At 35.4% G+C, this 16,789-nt stretch overlaps 1 protein-coding gene across 5 annotated transcripts in view; it reads left to right on the top strand.

Moving 5' to 3' along the window:
* The window catches only part of FGD4 (FYVE, RhoGEF and PH domain containing 4), a 94,283-nt gene extending 77,715 nt beyond the window's left edge, over positions 1-16,568 (top strand). For 4 of the 5 annotated variants that reach the window (XM_050708157.1, XM_050708154.1, XM_050708147.1 and 1 more), the window contains 11 exons: positions 2,908-3,064; positions 4,213-4,351; positions 4,970-5,028; positions 5,636-5,782; positions 7,194-7,366; positions 10,164-10,194; positions 10,369-10,464; positions 10,873-10,998; positions 12,177-12,317; positions 13,082-13,222; positions 13,307-14,047. In XM_050708157.1, the coding sequence (XP_050564114.1) occupies positions 2,908-3,064; positions 4,213-4,351; positions 4,970-5,028; positions 5,636-5,782; positions 7,194-7,366; positions 10,164-10,194; positions 10,369-10,464; positions 10,873-10,998; positions 12,177-12,317; positions 13,082-13,222; positions 13,307-13,564 (1,468 nt within the window). In that variant the 3' untranslated portion in view covers positions 13,565-14,047. Of the gene's footprint in view, positions 1-2,907; positions 3,065-4,212; positions 4,352-4,969; positions 5,029-5,635; positions 5,783-7,193; positions 7,367-10,163; positions 10,195-10,368; positions 10,465-10,872; positions 10,999-12,176; positions 12,318-13,081; positions 13,223-13,306 lie in introns of all 5 variants that reach the window. The other variant, XM_050708161.1, reaches the window with a different exon arrangement.
* The last annotated feature ends 221 nt before the right edge of the window (positions 16,569-16,789 follow it).

Here is a 16,789-nt window from a genome sequence, read left to right as displayed (position 1 = left end):
AAGTTCTTTTGCAGATGAGCTATGAATATTGGTGCAAAACTACTAAGTTGCATTGCAAGCAACTGCTTGGAAACAACCTCTGTGCTGTATGTGAGGCAGCTTATTTAAATGTCCTTAAAAAATTATGCTTTGGGAAGGAGTTAGAAGAAGAATGGGTGCAGCTGAAGACAAAGATCTCTGATCATTGCTGGGAGTAATACCAGGCATAGTTTTCTCTGCCCATCACCAGGCTCTGAATTTGTCTGCCACAACAGTCTCTGCCAAATACAGTTTGCTTTCCTCAGCAGTCTCTTGATAGAAAATACTGAAATATTGGTACTTGTATGCACTTCTAAAAATTCCCATTAAAAAAAAAAAAACTGACACTTTCCCTAGGTTGTGGTTGGTTTTGAACACTTGAAGTCAAAATACATAGTTTTTGAAACCGGGAAAGCAGAGCAGAACCAGATTCTGTTTTGGAAGAAAAGGCAGTGTGTATCTAAACTTATCTGGTGGAAATGAAGTTGTCTGGTAATGGCATTTTGAAGGAGCTGAGCAACAGCTGGAGTTGACTATCTCTTTTACAACATATGGCTTGAAAACAGTGCAATATAGTTCACATGAAAAAAGCGAAACAGAGCATACCAGCAATTTCAAGTCAAAATACCAATCTAAATCTGTCTTTTTGTACCCAAGGATGACCAATAGCAGATAGCTGGGGAAGCATGTAAGAACATGGTGTGATATCTTCTGTGGGTTTTTTGTCATTGTTGTTTGTTTGTTTGTTTTGTTCTTTTGTGGACAAATTATTTCACTCTTTCAACACAAAATTTTAGACCAGCATTCTCAGGCAATTTCAGAGCTGACCTATTTGTGTGATTTTGCTTTGAAACTTCAACTTTCAATTTTGTTGGATGCCTGTTAACTTGTATATCAGAAAAGAGACCAAGCAGTTGTTCTGTAATCACCTTGTCTGTGTTAATTTTTACAGACTTTTGCTTGGCTTCCTTTCAATCATAACAGTTTTAAACACAAATCATGATTAGCAAGTCAGCTATTTCATGCTCCAGTTTTTTAGAATGCTTAGGTGAATACCATTGTGGTCCGATAACACCAAAATAGGAAGTGTTTCTGTACCTACAGAACAATGCTAAGTCCTATTTCTTGAGCTATATAACAGTGCCCTCCTTGTTTCCTGGTAACAATGCACTGCTGATTTGGGTCTATGGTAATAGTTCTCTTTTTCCAATCTGTCTATCCACAAGAACAGTAACAGCCCTAGACCTGATGTCATTTAGTATACTTTCCTGTTTTTGCTTATGGTGTGTCACGTTTAAATATGAGAAGAAGTAGATACCTATACTTAAAAGCTGATCATGGGAAGATGCTGTTCTAAGAAGGTTCTACTTTCTCTGAGTCCCTGTCTTTCAATAGCTCTTTGTGCTATGTGGACCTTGTCTAACTTACCTGAAATAAATAATTTGTTTTCACGGCCTGAATCTTTGGACATAGAAGAAAAAAGTAAACGTGAAAAGTAGTGAAAGTTTTGAATCTTCATAGTCAGTGACAAGGCAGTGCTCTGTGTAAATGAGCAGTCATAGGTATCGAAGGAGCAGGCATAGCAAATGGTTCCCACTTTTAAAAGTTTTGATATTTTCTTGTAATGTCTTTCTAGTAATAGTTATGAAACATGAAGAAGTATTCTTTTTTTTTATACAAATTGGCGTAGATACAAAGGATTGCCACAGTCTTTTCTGCTTTAAGCTTTTAATGGCAAAATCTCATCATCACTTACCTGTGAACTTTAACAGAAAAACCTTAAAGTCTATTGTGCTTTTTTTCTTTTCCAGGTGACATTTAGAAATGAATTCACATTTATTTCAGTGCTGTTAGAATTGACATAATTTGCATTTTATTTTCAGCTTAAAAATATGCTGCTACATTGTGTTAAAATGTCAACCTAGAGAAATAGAATTCAGTGAATTTGGTGGCTATTTGTTTTGAATCGCTAGCTTGCATTTGAAAGTGTGCTTGAATATAGAGACCGGTGGAGCAAATACCTGAATAAAGGCTGGAGAGCCTCAGTGATTTCAGAGACAAGCTTCTCACCCCATCTTGCCCCCTTCTCTGGTTACAAGGTCCAGTGGTAGCTCTGCCAGGTTTTGCACAGGTTGTGTCTTCTGCTCCCCTGGGCACAGCTGCAGCTGGGCCAGTCCTGCCAGTATTTGCTATTCAGGTGACTTTTCCTTGCTGCACAGCTTTTTGCTTGGAACAGTAGTGTTTTAGAGTAGCTTTTGGAAAAGATTGCTTCGCTTCAGACCACTCCTGCACTGTTGATTTCTGACTTTTAGAAACATAGAATTGTAGAATGGTTTGGGCTGGAAAGGCCCTTAAAGATCGAATTGTTCATCCCCCTTGCCATAGGTAGGGACACCTCCTGCTAGACCAGGTTGCTCAAAGCCCCATCCAACCTGGCCTTGAAGTCTAGAGATACTGAGTTTCTGAAAGTCCTGAATGCATGTATTTATATAGAGCATGGAAGGAGAGCTCTGTGGTATGGATTTAGTCCTCAAATAAAAGGACTGAATAGCTATTTAGAGGGTAAAGTGTGGTCAAAAGAATATAATGTAGCTGTAAGGAACTGCAAATAAAATAGATTAGGCTATGTTTTGTAAACATAGAGTCCCAAGGTTTTCATTATAGAAGGTTTTTCTTTCTTTAGTGCTCTATGTGATCTGTAATGCTTACACATCACCAGAGAGGGTGCAAACAATCATTTAATTCAGGTCAGTTTTAATGGTTTTGTTGGAACTCTATATGAGATGATCCCAAGCAGAATGATACTCTTCAAATACTTGGAACTGTTTGATAACCTTGCGCAACTTTTCCTTCCTGTTTGCTCTGAGATTCTGCCCTCTTACTTTACAGGACTGATACCCCCAGAATTGGAGACATTCTGCAGAAGTTAGCTCCTTTCCTCAAGATGTATGGAGAGTATGTGAAGAATTTTGATAATGCAATGGAATTGGTAAAAACATGGACTGAACGGTCACCTCAATTCAAATTAATTATTCAAGAAATTCAGGTAATTGGAGAGTAATGTAGATCTCCAAGTAATGCTGGCATATATAAAAATGTATAGGTTTGCGGGTGAAAAAAGTATTAAGTAGAAAATTACATATTGAATCCTTTAGACCTAAGGGTTGCTTTTATCCAGATCGTGTTGCCTTCTGTTTCTTCTCCTTCTCCCTTCATGTGTGCACAAACACCCACACAAATCCAAACTTTCCACTGCAGCATAGAGGACCTATGTATAAAGGTTGAAACATGAAAAGACTAAAAAATACTACATTTTGTCATAGACACCAAAAGTAAGTAAATAAATAAAATGATGTATTACTACAACTGTAGATCCTTGCACTGAATCCATAAACATTTTGTTGGCTCATGCCAGTGCTGTTATGCAGAACAGTAAACTTTGGAAGTAAATCTGAAATACTAAAATGCTGAGCCACAAAAGGGAAAAGAATTTAACAGCAGCACATCATTCTTCGCAAAAGTGTGTTTTATACCCTATAGTGCTCCCTGTAGGTTTCTGTGTGAATGGCAAGTATGTATCTTCCTCCTGCAGACTTTTCATCTAGAAATAGGGTAAGATATTTCTGCTTAAAATTTATTGCAGAGTAGGGCATTCCGATTCTAAGCCAAGGAAGGCAACTGTTTGTACTTCAATGTAATCGTTTAATTATGTATAAGATTGTGGAAACGAGCATATATCTTAAAATGTTTTTTTGGGGGGGTGGGGTGAGGTACATTATGTATAAAACTCAGAGGAAGCATTCTCTCCTCATATAGATAAAATACACTTTATAGCCCACTTAAGAGACATTTTCTAATAAGTGATCATGAACTGTTCATAATAACACAATAGTCATTGTCTTGTTCTCAAAGTTATTAAAAAACAACATTAAAATACATTGGAGTTGGAGGTTTTTTGGTAGGACTTTTATTAATGTGTTTTACAGAATACTTAGGAAATTCTTTTTACAATTATTTTTAGTAAATAAATTTCCAATTTGTTTTGGTAAAGAAGTTTTTTTATTTTCTTTTGGAAGGTCTGTCATGAATGTTTCAAAATACATTATTTATGTTCTATCAATCATTTTTATTTTACTATATTATTGTAAAATAATATTTTTGCCTACTACATTGAAATATGTTTACAATTTTTAGAAGGAAAAAGTGTGTGGAAATTTGACATTACAACATCACATGCTAGAACCAGTGCAACGCATTCCACGCTATGAGATGCTTCTAAAGGACTACCTAAGGAAATTGCCTCAGGACTCCCTAGACTGGAAAGATGCTGAAAGTAAATATCTTCTAGTCAATAAAATAGCTCTGATAAGATATTAACAAGATGATACTGTAAATTAAACCTCTTTTCAGGAAAAATAAACTGAAAAGCAAAACCACTGTGAAAAGAATGATAGAATTTCTTCAGTGAAATTGAAGGATTATTTGGAAAAAAATGTTTGAACAGTGGATGAAGTTAGCACAAAAACTGTAAAACCTTTAGTTATTTTAAAAATATGAATTTAGAGTATTACATAAGTTTTCCTTTAGTTTTGGAGTTATGCCTGGGATTTTATTATTTTATTTGCTTCAGGGTTGTTTAGGAGCTGTGTTTTTGTTGTTGTTGTTTGCTGTATTATTTTGACATGTATGTCTCTTATTTGGAAAAAAGTGGATTTGTGCTCATTATTGTATTTATAAGCTCCTGCAAGGAGAAAGAGAAGTCTATTTTCAATTCTTTTTCCTCTCTACGTTTATACAAGAACAGTTCAAGCTATTTTGGCCAATCATTCAAAACTTACATAAAAATTGCAAGCATCATTTTGTAGAATGATCCATTTTTCTGTGTAATATAAAAACATGTAAAAATGCAGCTTTTTGTCTTTGCATTTTTTTCTTCCCTTCTTCCATCTAGAATCTCTGGAAATTATATCCACTGCAGCAAGTCACTCAAACAGTGCAATAAGGAAAATGGTAAATGGTCCTTGTTTCCCTGTTCATTTTTTCAAATATTGTATTTGAAAAGTAAAGCTAGGAGTGTTAATTGCAATTTTTTCCTAAAATTGTAAAAATTGGTTTCATGGGCCCAAGTGATTGCTCCCGCTCAATGTATTTATATAGCTCCTTGGAATGATAAACAAAATTTGTCGTGGTACGTAATTCTCACATGTTCCAGGTTGAATTAGCTGACAGTCTTGAACTCTTAACCTTGTCTCATCTGTTTCTGTCAGTGGAAGGGTGATTGTAAAGAGTAGTTACTGTTTCTCTACCATATCAGGCTGACATGATTGGTACTTCATTAAGTATTTTGAAATACCTAATTGGTATTTTGAAATTTTGTACAAGCAATGATGCAGGCTCTATATATACCTGCATTTTTAAAGATTATCATGACATTTCTAAAAGGTGTATCAACTAGGTCAGTCAGTCTACATGGTTGACCTTATACACCAGGTGTATATATATGTTTATCAAAGCCGACATTCTCCAGATTTACACAAGCCCCTGGCATTTAATTTAAAATGCATGAAGATCTGTGCTGTTATTTAATAAACTTTATAATTGTATTTTCACTGAAAAGGAAAATCTAAAGAAATTGTTAGAGATATATGAGATGCTGGGAGAAGAGGAAGACATTGTGAACCCTTCCAATGAACTGATAAAAGAAGGACAGATCCTTAAACTCGCTGCTCGCAATACATCTGCTCAAGAACGGCACCTTTTCCTAGTAAGTATAGTGATGTGTTTTAGCAGGGGTGGCTGTATGTCTTTCTAGACTTGAAAGAACTGCCAAAGAGAGAAGGAAATCATCTTCTAGTTGATGCCAATGATGCCTTTCTTCTAGTGGTATTCGAACTTGAGCAAAACCTATACTGCTTGTAGAATGGCTTGAGAACACTGTTCAGAACAGAATCAGTGCCCAGCAACTCACTTCTAAATACATCTGCTAATCATAAATGCAGGTTCTAGAGCATGAGAACTTTGCCATTCTCATAAAAATGAAATGTAGAAGCTTAGGATTTTGATCCCGATAGATTGGAGTCCAGGTATGTTCTCATGGTCCTATGGGAACTTATTGTGGCAATTCATCCTCTTGTCAGGTGCCTTATCTTGTTTTAGGTGTAACAGATTACAGCAGTATGCCCTTACAGCTCCCTTGGAAAAGGTTTGAAGTAGTTCATTGCTTGTAGTCCTCTGGCATTGCATGTCTTCTGGTTTTTAAAGAGCAGTAACGAATTGTAGAGGTACAATTCCTACTTACCTGTGCTTCAAACAGAAGAAGAAGTCATGAAATAGTAAAATATCAAATAGGGCTAGACAGCTGATTAAAAATGATTTGTGCTTAACATGAGAGGTGACAAGTTTAAAAGGGATTTAAATGAGGTGAGTTTCTCTGTTTTCCCTCACGTTTTCTCAATATTAATTATTAAAATGTGAGAAAATTAAATTCTATAGAGCTAATTTAAGAACTGTGCTTCTAGGCTGGCACTGCAGACATTTAAATAAAATTTAAATAAAATTTAAATGTTCTATTCTTTAATAGGGAATATATCATTATACTGCTCAGGTATTTTTTTTCCTGTGATATTGAGAGTTTCAGTGAATAAAAGCTCAGAGTGCTCATTCTTCTTGGAGAAAAGACAAATATTTTTGTCAAATAATATTAGTTACAATTTATACAAAACTAAATAGGTTTGGTACAGGGTCCATATAAATTTATACACTGACAGAAAGAATTATTACTGTGCAGTTTAGAGTAGTTTCTGCAGAACTGAGGCATGAGAATGATTTTTCTAAGAAAAGATTTAAAATGGTATAAAATATCCTTTGGAGCATAGTTATGATAAAGGTTATGAAGATTGCTGCATATACAGAGCAATTATTCTTATATCCATTGAGGCTGGCCTTTAATTTTATTTCTAAATCCTATAACAAAAAAATCAGACATTGTCTTGCATTAGATGTTTGGTCTTCTCATATATCAACTAAGCACAAATGAACCTGCTTTCTCACCGACTGAGTTCAGCTTTGTGATATTGTCCAGCTCTCAGTAGAAACTGGCTGTCATCTGTGTTTCCATTAATGCAAAGCAACGTGTGTTTTTTTTTTGTTTTTTTTTTCTTTTTTTTTTTCCCCAGTTTAACAATATGTTGCTCTACTGCGTCCCCAAATTCAGCTTGGTAGGATCAAAGTTCTCAGTTCGAACCAGAGTTGGCATAGATGGTATGAAGATTATAGAAACTCATAATGAAGAATACCCACATACTTTTCAAGTGTCTGGAAAAGAGCGAACACTGGAGTTGCAGGCCAGGTAAGAGAAGTCTTTTTATCTTTTTATGGAGGATTAAATATATACATGCAAAAGAATGGAGTGATGGATTTGGAGAAAGATGGACTGGGCTTCATCTTAATATTAGTGTTTTGCAAATAACCTAGGCAAAAAGCATAAATTATCAGTCTAAGAATCTCTTGGAATAGAAGATGTATCTACAAAGTATAGTGCGTTATCTTGCTTTGTTGAAATATCTAAGATAGTTGTGAGTGGGCTACCTGGAAAATTGAGATCAGTGTATCTAACTAATGCAAAGGCAATCTGCCTGGCTTCATCGAGTATTGTGAGATGCTGAGTCTGATAATATGGGCAGCGCTACTACCTAAAACACCTTGGTACCTAAAACGCCTTGGTACAAATGATCTGTTCACCTCTGGATGTGTCCACCCAACAAAACTCTTCACTCTGGTAGGGATATGTCTCCAGAATGTAGTTCTCTACAGTGGTAGATGGGTACCTGCTTATCCTCAGTCATTTTTCCAGTCTGCTTGTTTTCCTCTGATCCCCTCACCCTGGAAGGCAAGTTCTTTTAGTTCTTGGGTCCTTTTTTTCCAATTGCGCTCTTCTGAATGGTATTTTCTGATTTCGTTCTTAGTCCTCTTATCCTCCTCTTCATGGGGGTTACCTTCCTACTACTACTTTTTGCATTGCCTAGACTAAACTTCCCTGTCTAGGTAACCTGACTTCAGGTAAAGTGGAGTGCATTTTTACAACCACTTTCCGTGTTGGAGCTGCTTGAAGATCCTATTCTTAGCAGTTAGGATCTCATTGCAGAGAGACAAGGATTAAAGAAGCAGGAAGATGCCTGTGGAGGTTACAGCTCTGTGACAACACCATGTATTTGGGGACAAACCTTAGCTTGCTATTAAACTAAAGCTTGCAAGCTACTTTTCTTGATGAAAAAATACTTAGCAGTGAATGCAGAAATATAACAGCAAATAGCAATTTACTTACAGTATAATTTAATTAGAGACCCAATGCAATAGAAATATGCAATTTGGAAAATGACAGGAAAAAGCTTTCCATTCAAATCTGCAAGACTTCTGGGATATGTTTTTTGCTATCAATCCCATCTGCTATAAATTGCTGCATGCTATTTTGCTAAATATTTGGCAAGCTCTTATGCCACACATCCATTTCAGTGGTGAAAGATTGCATCTTGTTGTACCATTTGTGAAGTACTTTTTAATTGGAAGAGAAAAGCTACAACAAAGTAAGTTTATTTTGGTAACCTTTCCAAATTATCAGTAATCTAATTTATTGTATTCATTTATTTTAAGTGTGGTAAGATCCTGTTTTTGTTTTGTTTTATGAATATTTTTAGAATGCATTGTCTGTACAAAATGATGAAGCTATAAATACCAACTGAAGTCTTATTAGAGTAGATTAGATTATTCAAGTCTTGATTAATGCATGAGTATTTTATGTACCCTGTACTTTAATGTCCTGAATTCATGAGCTTCTATTAACTTTGTTGTAATGTTGAGTTTACTCTTAAGGATTTCTTTACTAGTATACTTCTATTTATTTTTCAGAATACTATTTGAGTACATTTTCAATCAGTGGTTTTAAAAACCTGGTAAATTATTTCTTTGAGAGGTTGCTTATCTCGTATGATGTTTAATAGCTTGGCTTTTGTTTTTTAATGTAAGCAGGTAAGGAGAACTACTTTGGCTGTGTAGACAGTTTTTCTGCCTCATGTACAGATGGTAGGTGGGAAGGGGAAACACTTGTAAAGCCAGTAGAATCGTAAACAAGTTGCAGTAATTTTGCAAAACAACATGTGAGGAGTCATTTTCATTGAGATATTGTAGAAGTTGTCTTTCATATCCTTTGTAGCAATCCATAGCAAAATAAAATTCTGCATGTCAGATAGTGTATGGCTACAGAAGTATTTTTTCCACATTTTTACCCAGGGAGACTGCCGCTTTCAAAGAGCCAGACATATTCTGGTACTGATTTTCATCTTTCTGACTTAAAATTTACAGATAAACAGAATTCATTACCAGCACTGGCCAGTAGTTTCTAACAGTGCTAACACTTGTGAAATAAGATGCCTTTCTAAAGATTTAAATGTTGAAGTCCTACTGGTGTATTTTAAAGAGAAAACTATTGTACAAGATCAGAGTTTAAAATATTTCCTTCAACGTATCTGTCTTACATATCTCATCTGTACTTACTGTAAAGTCATCTGAAATCCACCCTAATGTATAAAAAGCAAAAGATGGCTGTTTGGTTTATAGTATTAAAGCAGAGTTTTCCTTTTGTTTAAACTGGATATTTTTCTTGCCACTGTATACAGTTTTAAATAAACCAAAACAGTAAAGAATTTATTTGGGGGTAAGGGAGGGAGTAAGATTTAAGAGATATTTAGGAAAAATATACGCTAGTATGTGAACTTAGTGCATGAAATGAGAGAAGAAAAAAACATGTACAGCTAAATTTTCCATTCTCATCTTTTCCTTTCTATCCTGTTCTCGGGGGGGAAAAAAAAAAGTGTAAAAATGCAAATATGATTACTACTTTGAAATGTATTTACATTTGTCTTTGAACCTGAATTTAGTGCTTAGTAGTTGAAGCCTGATGAAGCCTGAAGTCATGCTTTTTGTTGTTGTTCTGTTTTTGTTTTGTTTTGGTTGGTCAGTTAATGATTGGTATTGTCTTTTTCTGAGTTATAAGAATTACTTCACAACGCTGGCTTTTGCAGGAAGTTGTTGATAGTGAGATTATATTTCCTGAACTAGCTTTGGACTAATATGTCAAATATTTCTTTTAGTTCTGAACAAGATAAGGAAGAATGGATAAAGGTAAATTCATCTACATTCTTTATTTTTTTAAATGTATTTTCACTGAAGCAATCAAAAGAGCAATATCCATATTTTCTGGCTATGGCTTCCCTCTGCTAATCAATAAATGGTCGTAATGCAGAGAGTCCATTCTAAGTGTAGTATGTTTGAGGAGGTTTTCCATTGTTTCCCTAGGCACTTCAGAATACTATAGAAGCTTTTCAGCAGCGGAATGAAACTTTCAGAAGTGCTATTGCTAAGGAATATGAAGACACGCCTGTAGAGGTTTCTGTAAGTTGCTTTTATTCCTTTGTAACCCTCTTAGTGGCCATTTTGTTCATTAGTAACTGAAAAAAAGTTTGGCAGAAACTTTGTTTTCAAGCTAATCATTCTTAAAGCAGAGGAATTACAAAGTAGTCATTGGTAATTGTTGGTAATTGTTTTTCTTCATAATGCCAAATCTTATACATGAGCTTCTTTTCTTCTTGAAATGTTTAACAGAGTTCCCTTTCATTCATGCATAATCATTTTTGACTGGGTTCTTTGTTATTTCTTGTATAGATTTCAAAATGCATCTAGAGCTGTCTTGTGCCATTTCCTTTCCAGAGGAAGAGCATAATTATTTTATAAATAATTATTTATTTCAATTTGAAGTACTGCACAAATAGCTGTTTTTATCCTCCCTCTACCCCCCGTCAGAATGCTGAGCTTGGGAAGAGAGCACCAAGGTGGATCCGAGACAACGAAGTCACCATGTGCATGAAATGCAAGGAGCCCTTCAATGCACTGACGAGAAGGCGGCACCACTGTCGAGCATGTGGACATGTAAGTGCAAAACCCAAGCTGCTGTAGCTGGTGAGCAGGTTGGGGAATGAATGGGTCTAAGCACCTAGTTGATTTCAGGTGGCTTTTTGTTAGGCTGCAGTTTGTTGCTGTGCTTGTGGCTGAAAGCAGAAGCTGTGGACAGCACACCACAAAGGATCCTCTGTCTGGTTTAGTTGGCGTAGTAATTTTGGCAAAGTAAGTTGCAGCAGAGAAAGTGCACATTTGTGTAAAACGTCCCAAGTACCTGGACAGACTTTGCTGTTACTTCTGAGTGGCTTCAACTGATCTCAACAGGTTCAAGACCATGTTTAACTAGCATAAGCCAGCATTATCTCTGGCAGCATTGGCTGCCTCCTGATCCCATTCTGCTACCTCCTCTCTCCTCTTTGCAAGCAGACCATGAAGCCATGAAGTTAAAACATTTTCATTGGGTTATCTTGGAGCTGTTCCCAGATGGGTTCAGTGTGCAATTGTGTGAACATGCCTGAGGTATTAGGGAAGGAGAGAAGGTTAGGATGAGGAGAGAGTATTACTGCTGCTTTCCATATGTGATACTACATTAATGCATTAATGTGTGTCACTTTAAAGTGACTGGGTAATAGTGGTATGACTTAAGACTTTTCAGAAGTTAATAAAAGAACAAACATACTGTGCTTCCTTTTCTTGACATCCAGCAACTATACCTTTCTCCAGTAGATGGTAGTGCAAACCCAGGTTTAATTTTTTCTTGCAGGTTGTCCTGTATGACTTCTATGTAGCGTTTGTATGTGGTGTGAAGGTTTACTGCATCCACAACTCTGCTTTAGCGCTTTGCAGGACACTAAAGGCTTTCTTAGAAGCTCTGAATTATTCGTTATACAGGTGTTATCTGTTTTGTTTGTTTCCCAGATTTTTCTACCTTAAAATGCCTTCATTAATCTTAAGATCACACCTTTCCCCTTTTTTCCCTTTTGGCAATTTGGACTCCTTTTTACTTCTGTTGGAGTGGCACAAATTTGGAAAATTATTATTTTCAGTTAAGCTATTGTTGACATAATAGTCAGACATTATCTTTTTTTTTTTGTATAATTGAACAATACATTACTATTATATATAATATTTCAAAATTAAATTCTGTTTTTGTGAAGTTTTGTAAATACTTACAATTTATATGTTTGTAAATCTTTTTTGTTTTTAAGGTGGTTTGCTGGAAATGTTCTGACTATAAGGCACATCTTGAGTATGATGGCAATAAATTGAACAAAGTTTGTAAGGACTGCTATCATGTTATAATTGGTTGTACAGATAGCGAAGAAAAGAAGAAGAAAGGCATCTTGGAGGTATGTCATTTAAAAAATACCATATGAGCATAGTTGCCAATAGTCTGGGCTCATCACTAGGTGAAAAAATGGTAGCATTCTTGTGGGGCTTTTTTGTGTTTGGGGGAAATACAAGATGTATGAATCAAATTCATCCCATCTGAAGGGGGGGCAGAAATGATGTAAAGGAAGTAATAAAACACAATCATTTTGTATTCTTCCTGTTCTTCTTAGGATCACTGTTTAACCCAAGAAGCATGTCATTCTGTTTCCAGATTTTAAGCAATTCACCTAATGTTCTGTCTAAAATTAATACTTGTGTTCTTACATCATCCTTAGAATGTCTTTGCATTGGATCCTGTCATAGTATTTTGGCACTAAAATAGAGTGGTAGTCATGTTGGATAGCTGGTACCACTCTGATGCCTGACTTGATGTTACCTTAGAAATAAAACATTGCTGTAGATGTGAAGATACAGAGAAAGGCTAGCTGTGGTGGGAAAAGTGAGATTTAGAGACATCTAGAAGCATATAATCTCAAACTACCAGTGAAAGAAAGAACAGGTTACACATGTGTAAGAGAACACATTGTGACGTTATGTATGTAATATATAAATATTCTCCATAAATACAGTCATTCACGATCTTATTTGCTCAAGTTCTTTTGCATACATTATCCAAGATTTGTCATGAATGGTGGTGTATTTCAGGCTTTCTGGTCTATATGTTTTACCCTTTATTTAAGGAAAGCTTATTTTCCTTTTTACGCTTTATACCATCTTCTAGATTGAATCTGCTGAAGTCTCTGGAAATAGTGTCATATGTAGCTTTCTTCAGTACATGGAAAAATCAAAGCCCTGGCAGAAAGCATGGTGTGTTATACCTAAACAGGAAGCTGTTGTGCTGTACATGTATGGTGCTCCACAGGTATGCCAAGAGGAAATGTATAGTGAATGAAAGACAGCAAGCAGATTAATTGCTTGTTCTTAATCAGGAATTTCTCCTTCATAGGATGTTAAAGCTCTGGCTACAATTCCACTTCTGGGCTATGCAGTAGACGACACCCCAAAAAGTGCTGACCTCCCACACAGCTTCAAACTGACCCAGTCGAAGTCTGTGCACAGTTTTGCTGCAGACAATGAGGAACTAAAACAGAAATGGTTGAAAGTTATCCACTTAGCTGTCAAAGGTGAGACATTAGAATGTCAAAATGAACTGCAAGTAAGTTTAGAAGAACAACCTGAATCTTCTAAAGTGTCGGAATGCTGAAGCTCAAGAACACATGCTGTTTTTAAAAGATTTCAATTGAATTTGTGGTTAACCTTTTGGCTAACCTTCCTTTGCTCAATCAAAAAAAAAAAAAAAAATCTTACTACCGTACACATCTTAGCACTTTATGTTTGGGAAAAATTCTGGTCTTTCTAGGGATCTTTTTCTTATATTTATGTTTTGTCAATGAAAGTGATGTACAGGTCCATTTCAGAGACTTTTTAAAAATGTGAATGCTATTAAAAATACCTACTAACTTTACTGTACTGCTTGTTTGTTGTTATGCATTTTTTTGAAAATTGCTATTTGGTTCATGTTTGCTACTTTCTTTAAGAATACAAATATTGAAGCTTCCTACTTACATATTAGGACTCGCAACAGGATAAAAGATATACCTCCACATTTCCCAAATAGATCTGTAGTTAAATATACAGGGATAGTTTGGTTTAATGCATGTAGTTTATAGATCGAATTCCACAGATCTGTACATATGTTGTATTCATTTGTTTCTTTTTAATTAAAGTAATGCAAATTGCTTTTACAGGTATATTGGCTTTTAAAGTTTCAATTTATCAAGGAAACAACCTAATGATTTTCAATCTAGAAAGGAATACCTAAAATATGATAAAACATATAATATATGTACAGTATTAAAAATGTACAATACTTGATTTTTGCTTTGATTTCATGAGACTGGGTTCCTGTTAGTGAATAATTTATTTAAAAAGCATGTTTTCTATTTGAAATTAAACACAGTCCTAAATTAACAAATACTGTTCAGTGATTTGTTTTAATAGCTGACACTTAATGATCTTGATATTTTTATGCATTAAAAAAATAGCAGTAACATAAGTGGCATGCAGTGGACAAATAAGTTCCAGTTTTGTTTAAAAGAGTAGTAGCTTTTCTTCAGTGTCCTACCGCTGTAACCTTTCAAGAGTGCAGTGTGTGGTTTGAGATAAGTAACAGATTCTGTTAATCTTCTGGGAATTTGTATTTTCACTATTACAGTTATTGGAACAAATGAACATTTTGAACCTAAATATCCTAATTGTTGCAGAAGATTAGATACTGTAATACTTATATAAGACAACAATCTTTAAGGATTGCTATTGTAATGTGGAGCCTGCTTTATATGCATTTAGTATGAAGTCTGAACCTGCAAATCTCAAGTTGCATTAATTGAAATTATTTGCATTCCACTTAAAGGAATTAGGACTTGTGGGCTTTACAGTGCTAAGTCTATTATGAACTTCCATTCTTATGAGGGTTTTTTTAATCCATAGAGGCAAATGACCTCCTTAAATTTTTTACTGTAACATCCTTGGATGAAATATGGTAAATACAGAGGTGTAGTGATTGACTATCAAGTAGATAAAATCATTGCCATCTTTCCCTTTCTGACTCCTCAAAGGAAGGGAAATATGAAACTTCTACAATCAACGTCTCATGGGAACGTTCACGAGTCTTACTTCTCAATATAACTGCTGTGTTTTCAATCATGTCAGCGTGAAGAGCTCAGGCTCAAGTCCAGTTTTGTTAGTAACATGAGGACAGATTTTTTGTAATGAGATTTCCAAACAAAATATTCACTGAAGTCCCACTTCACTCTTTTTTGCAACACTAGGAATAAATGCTGTTTTTAGTTAGCATTTAACAAAGAAAGGATTGTTGAAGTAAGCTCTGTTTTTTAGCATTATGCATGCATGAGTACACAATGTCTGCCACTTTTCAGTGAGAAGAATGTCACAACTTCATTTTAGTGGCCTGTATTTTGCTCTCACCTGCACAAATCCAAAATTTATGATGGCCTTTAGACTTCAAAGCTTTACACTAGTGTTGGTAATAATCAGGACATGGCATTGCAGAGTACTAACTCTACAGCTGATTTTGTACATCAGTTCTGAATTCTTCCTTGGGTGCTCTATGTGTATTACTTTGTGTAAAACCCTAGTATCACTTTTGTCTGATGTGCGGGCTCTTCTGTTGTTCTTTAAGAGATCTGAAATTACTTCTACTGCCAGCTGTATTTACCTTTAGTTATGGGCAGCATAAGGTGTTTATGATTCATGTTGGCAAGTTCCATCAAATCTTCACCTAGGTGTCCCTAGCTAGTACAATGTGTCTTGGCAAGGGATAGAGTAACATTCAGATAGGCAGGAAGAACTCTCCCTGGCTAATTTTCTTTTCATGGTCTGCAAAAGTGGGTATCTTTGAAAAGAGTCTGCAGTGCACTTGTGGAATCTAGAAGGTTGTCTCATTACAACCTAACATATTAAAAACATTACGTCCTATGTTCAAGTTGTTGACTGTGAGGGGAGAAGTTGCCTTAGAGGAGACCCTAGATAAGATGGACTGAGTTGTACTCAAAATAATATGGTGGTATGATTGCTGTCATTTAGTACATTCTGTTTTCTAAGCTATTGAAAACTTAATTCTGAACTAAGTAGGAAGACCTTTTTCAGGCTAAATGGTTATGAAAATGATTACTAAATGATTAGAAGCAGCAATTTCTGGGCTGCTTTATTGTTATAGTGGTATTGACTATCTGAAGCTGCTTGAATGGTTTCAGCATGTCCCAGAAGAAGCTCTCCATGTGGACATAAACAATGTGGAGTTAAATTATCATTAAGAGTTATTTATTTGGATGTTGGCCTCATGTTTGCTTTTGGCAATTAAAGTTTATGTGTAGTGGGATATTTTTATTTACTCCAGAAAAAAATCATTCATGTTCTTTTAATTGGTTGGTCAGAATTGTTCTCTTCTGAGTCAGGATGTAATGGCACTCAAACGTGTGGTTCTGTGTGTATCTTGTAGGAACAATATGTACCGCCAATATTAAAGATCAGAAGATGGAGAAGTTGCTTCTAGATTTAACCACTCTGACAGTTAGTCCATTCTTCATAGATCAACCCCCTACCCCCCCCCCCCCAAAAAAAAAGCATCCAAAGCTTTTTGTTTAAAAAAATAGTATTTATTAACATAAAGCTATGCTTATAAGGAGAAAAAAAAAAACTATAATTGTCCATTCATCCACAATACATGAATGTATGTGAGTGGCTCTGCTGCTTTACCTAAATTTTGTGATTCTTGTGTTCAAGAAATGCTTGTTTCTCAGTTTAAAAGTGGTAAGCCTACAGCACAATTTAAAGTGAATCAAGCAGTATTGTGTGCTTTTGTCTGTGTTCGTCCAAAACAATGGCTTCATTTTATCGTTATGTTTGT

This window comes from Cygnus atratus, chromosome 1 (genome assembly GCF_013377495.2).
Source record: "Cygnus atratus isolate AKBS03 ecotype Queensland, Australia chromosome 1, CAtr_DNAZoo_HiC_assembly, whole genome shotgun sequence".
Lineage (NCBI taxonomy): Eukaryota > Metazoa > Chordata > Aves > Anseriformes > Anatidae > Cygnus > Cygnus atratus.
The sequence above is the reverse complement of the archived record's forward strand: the minus strand, read 5'-3'. Positions and strand labels throughout refer to the sequence as shown.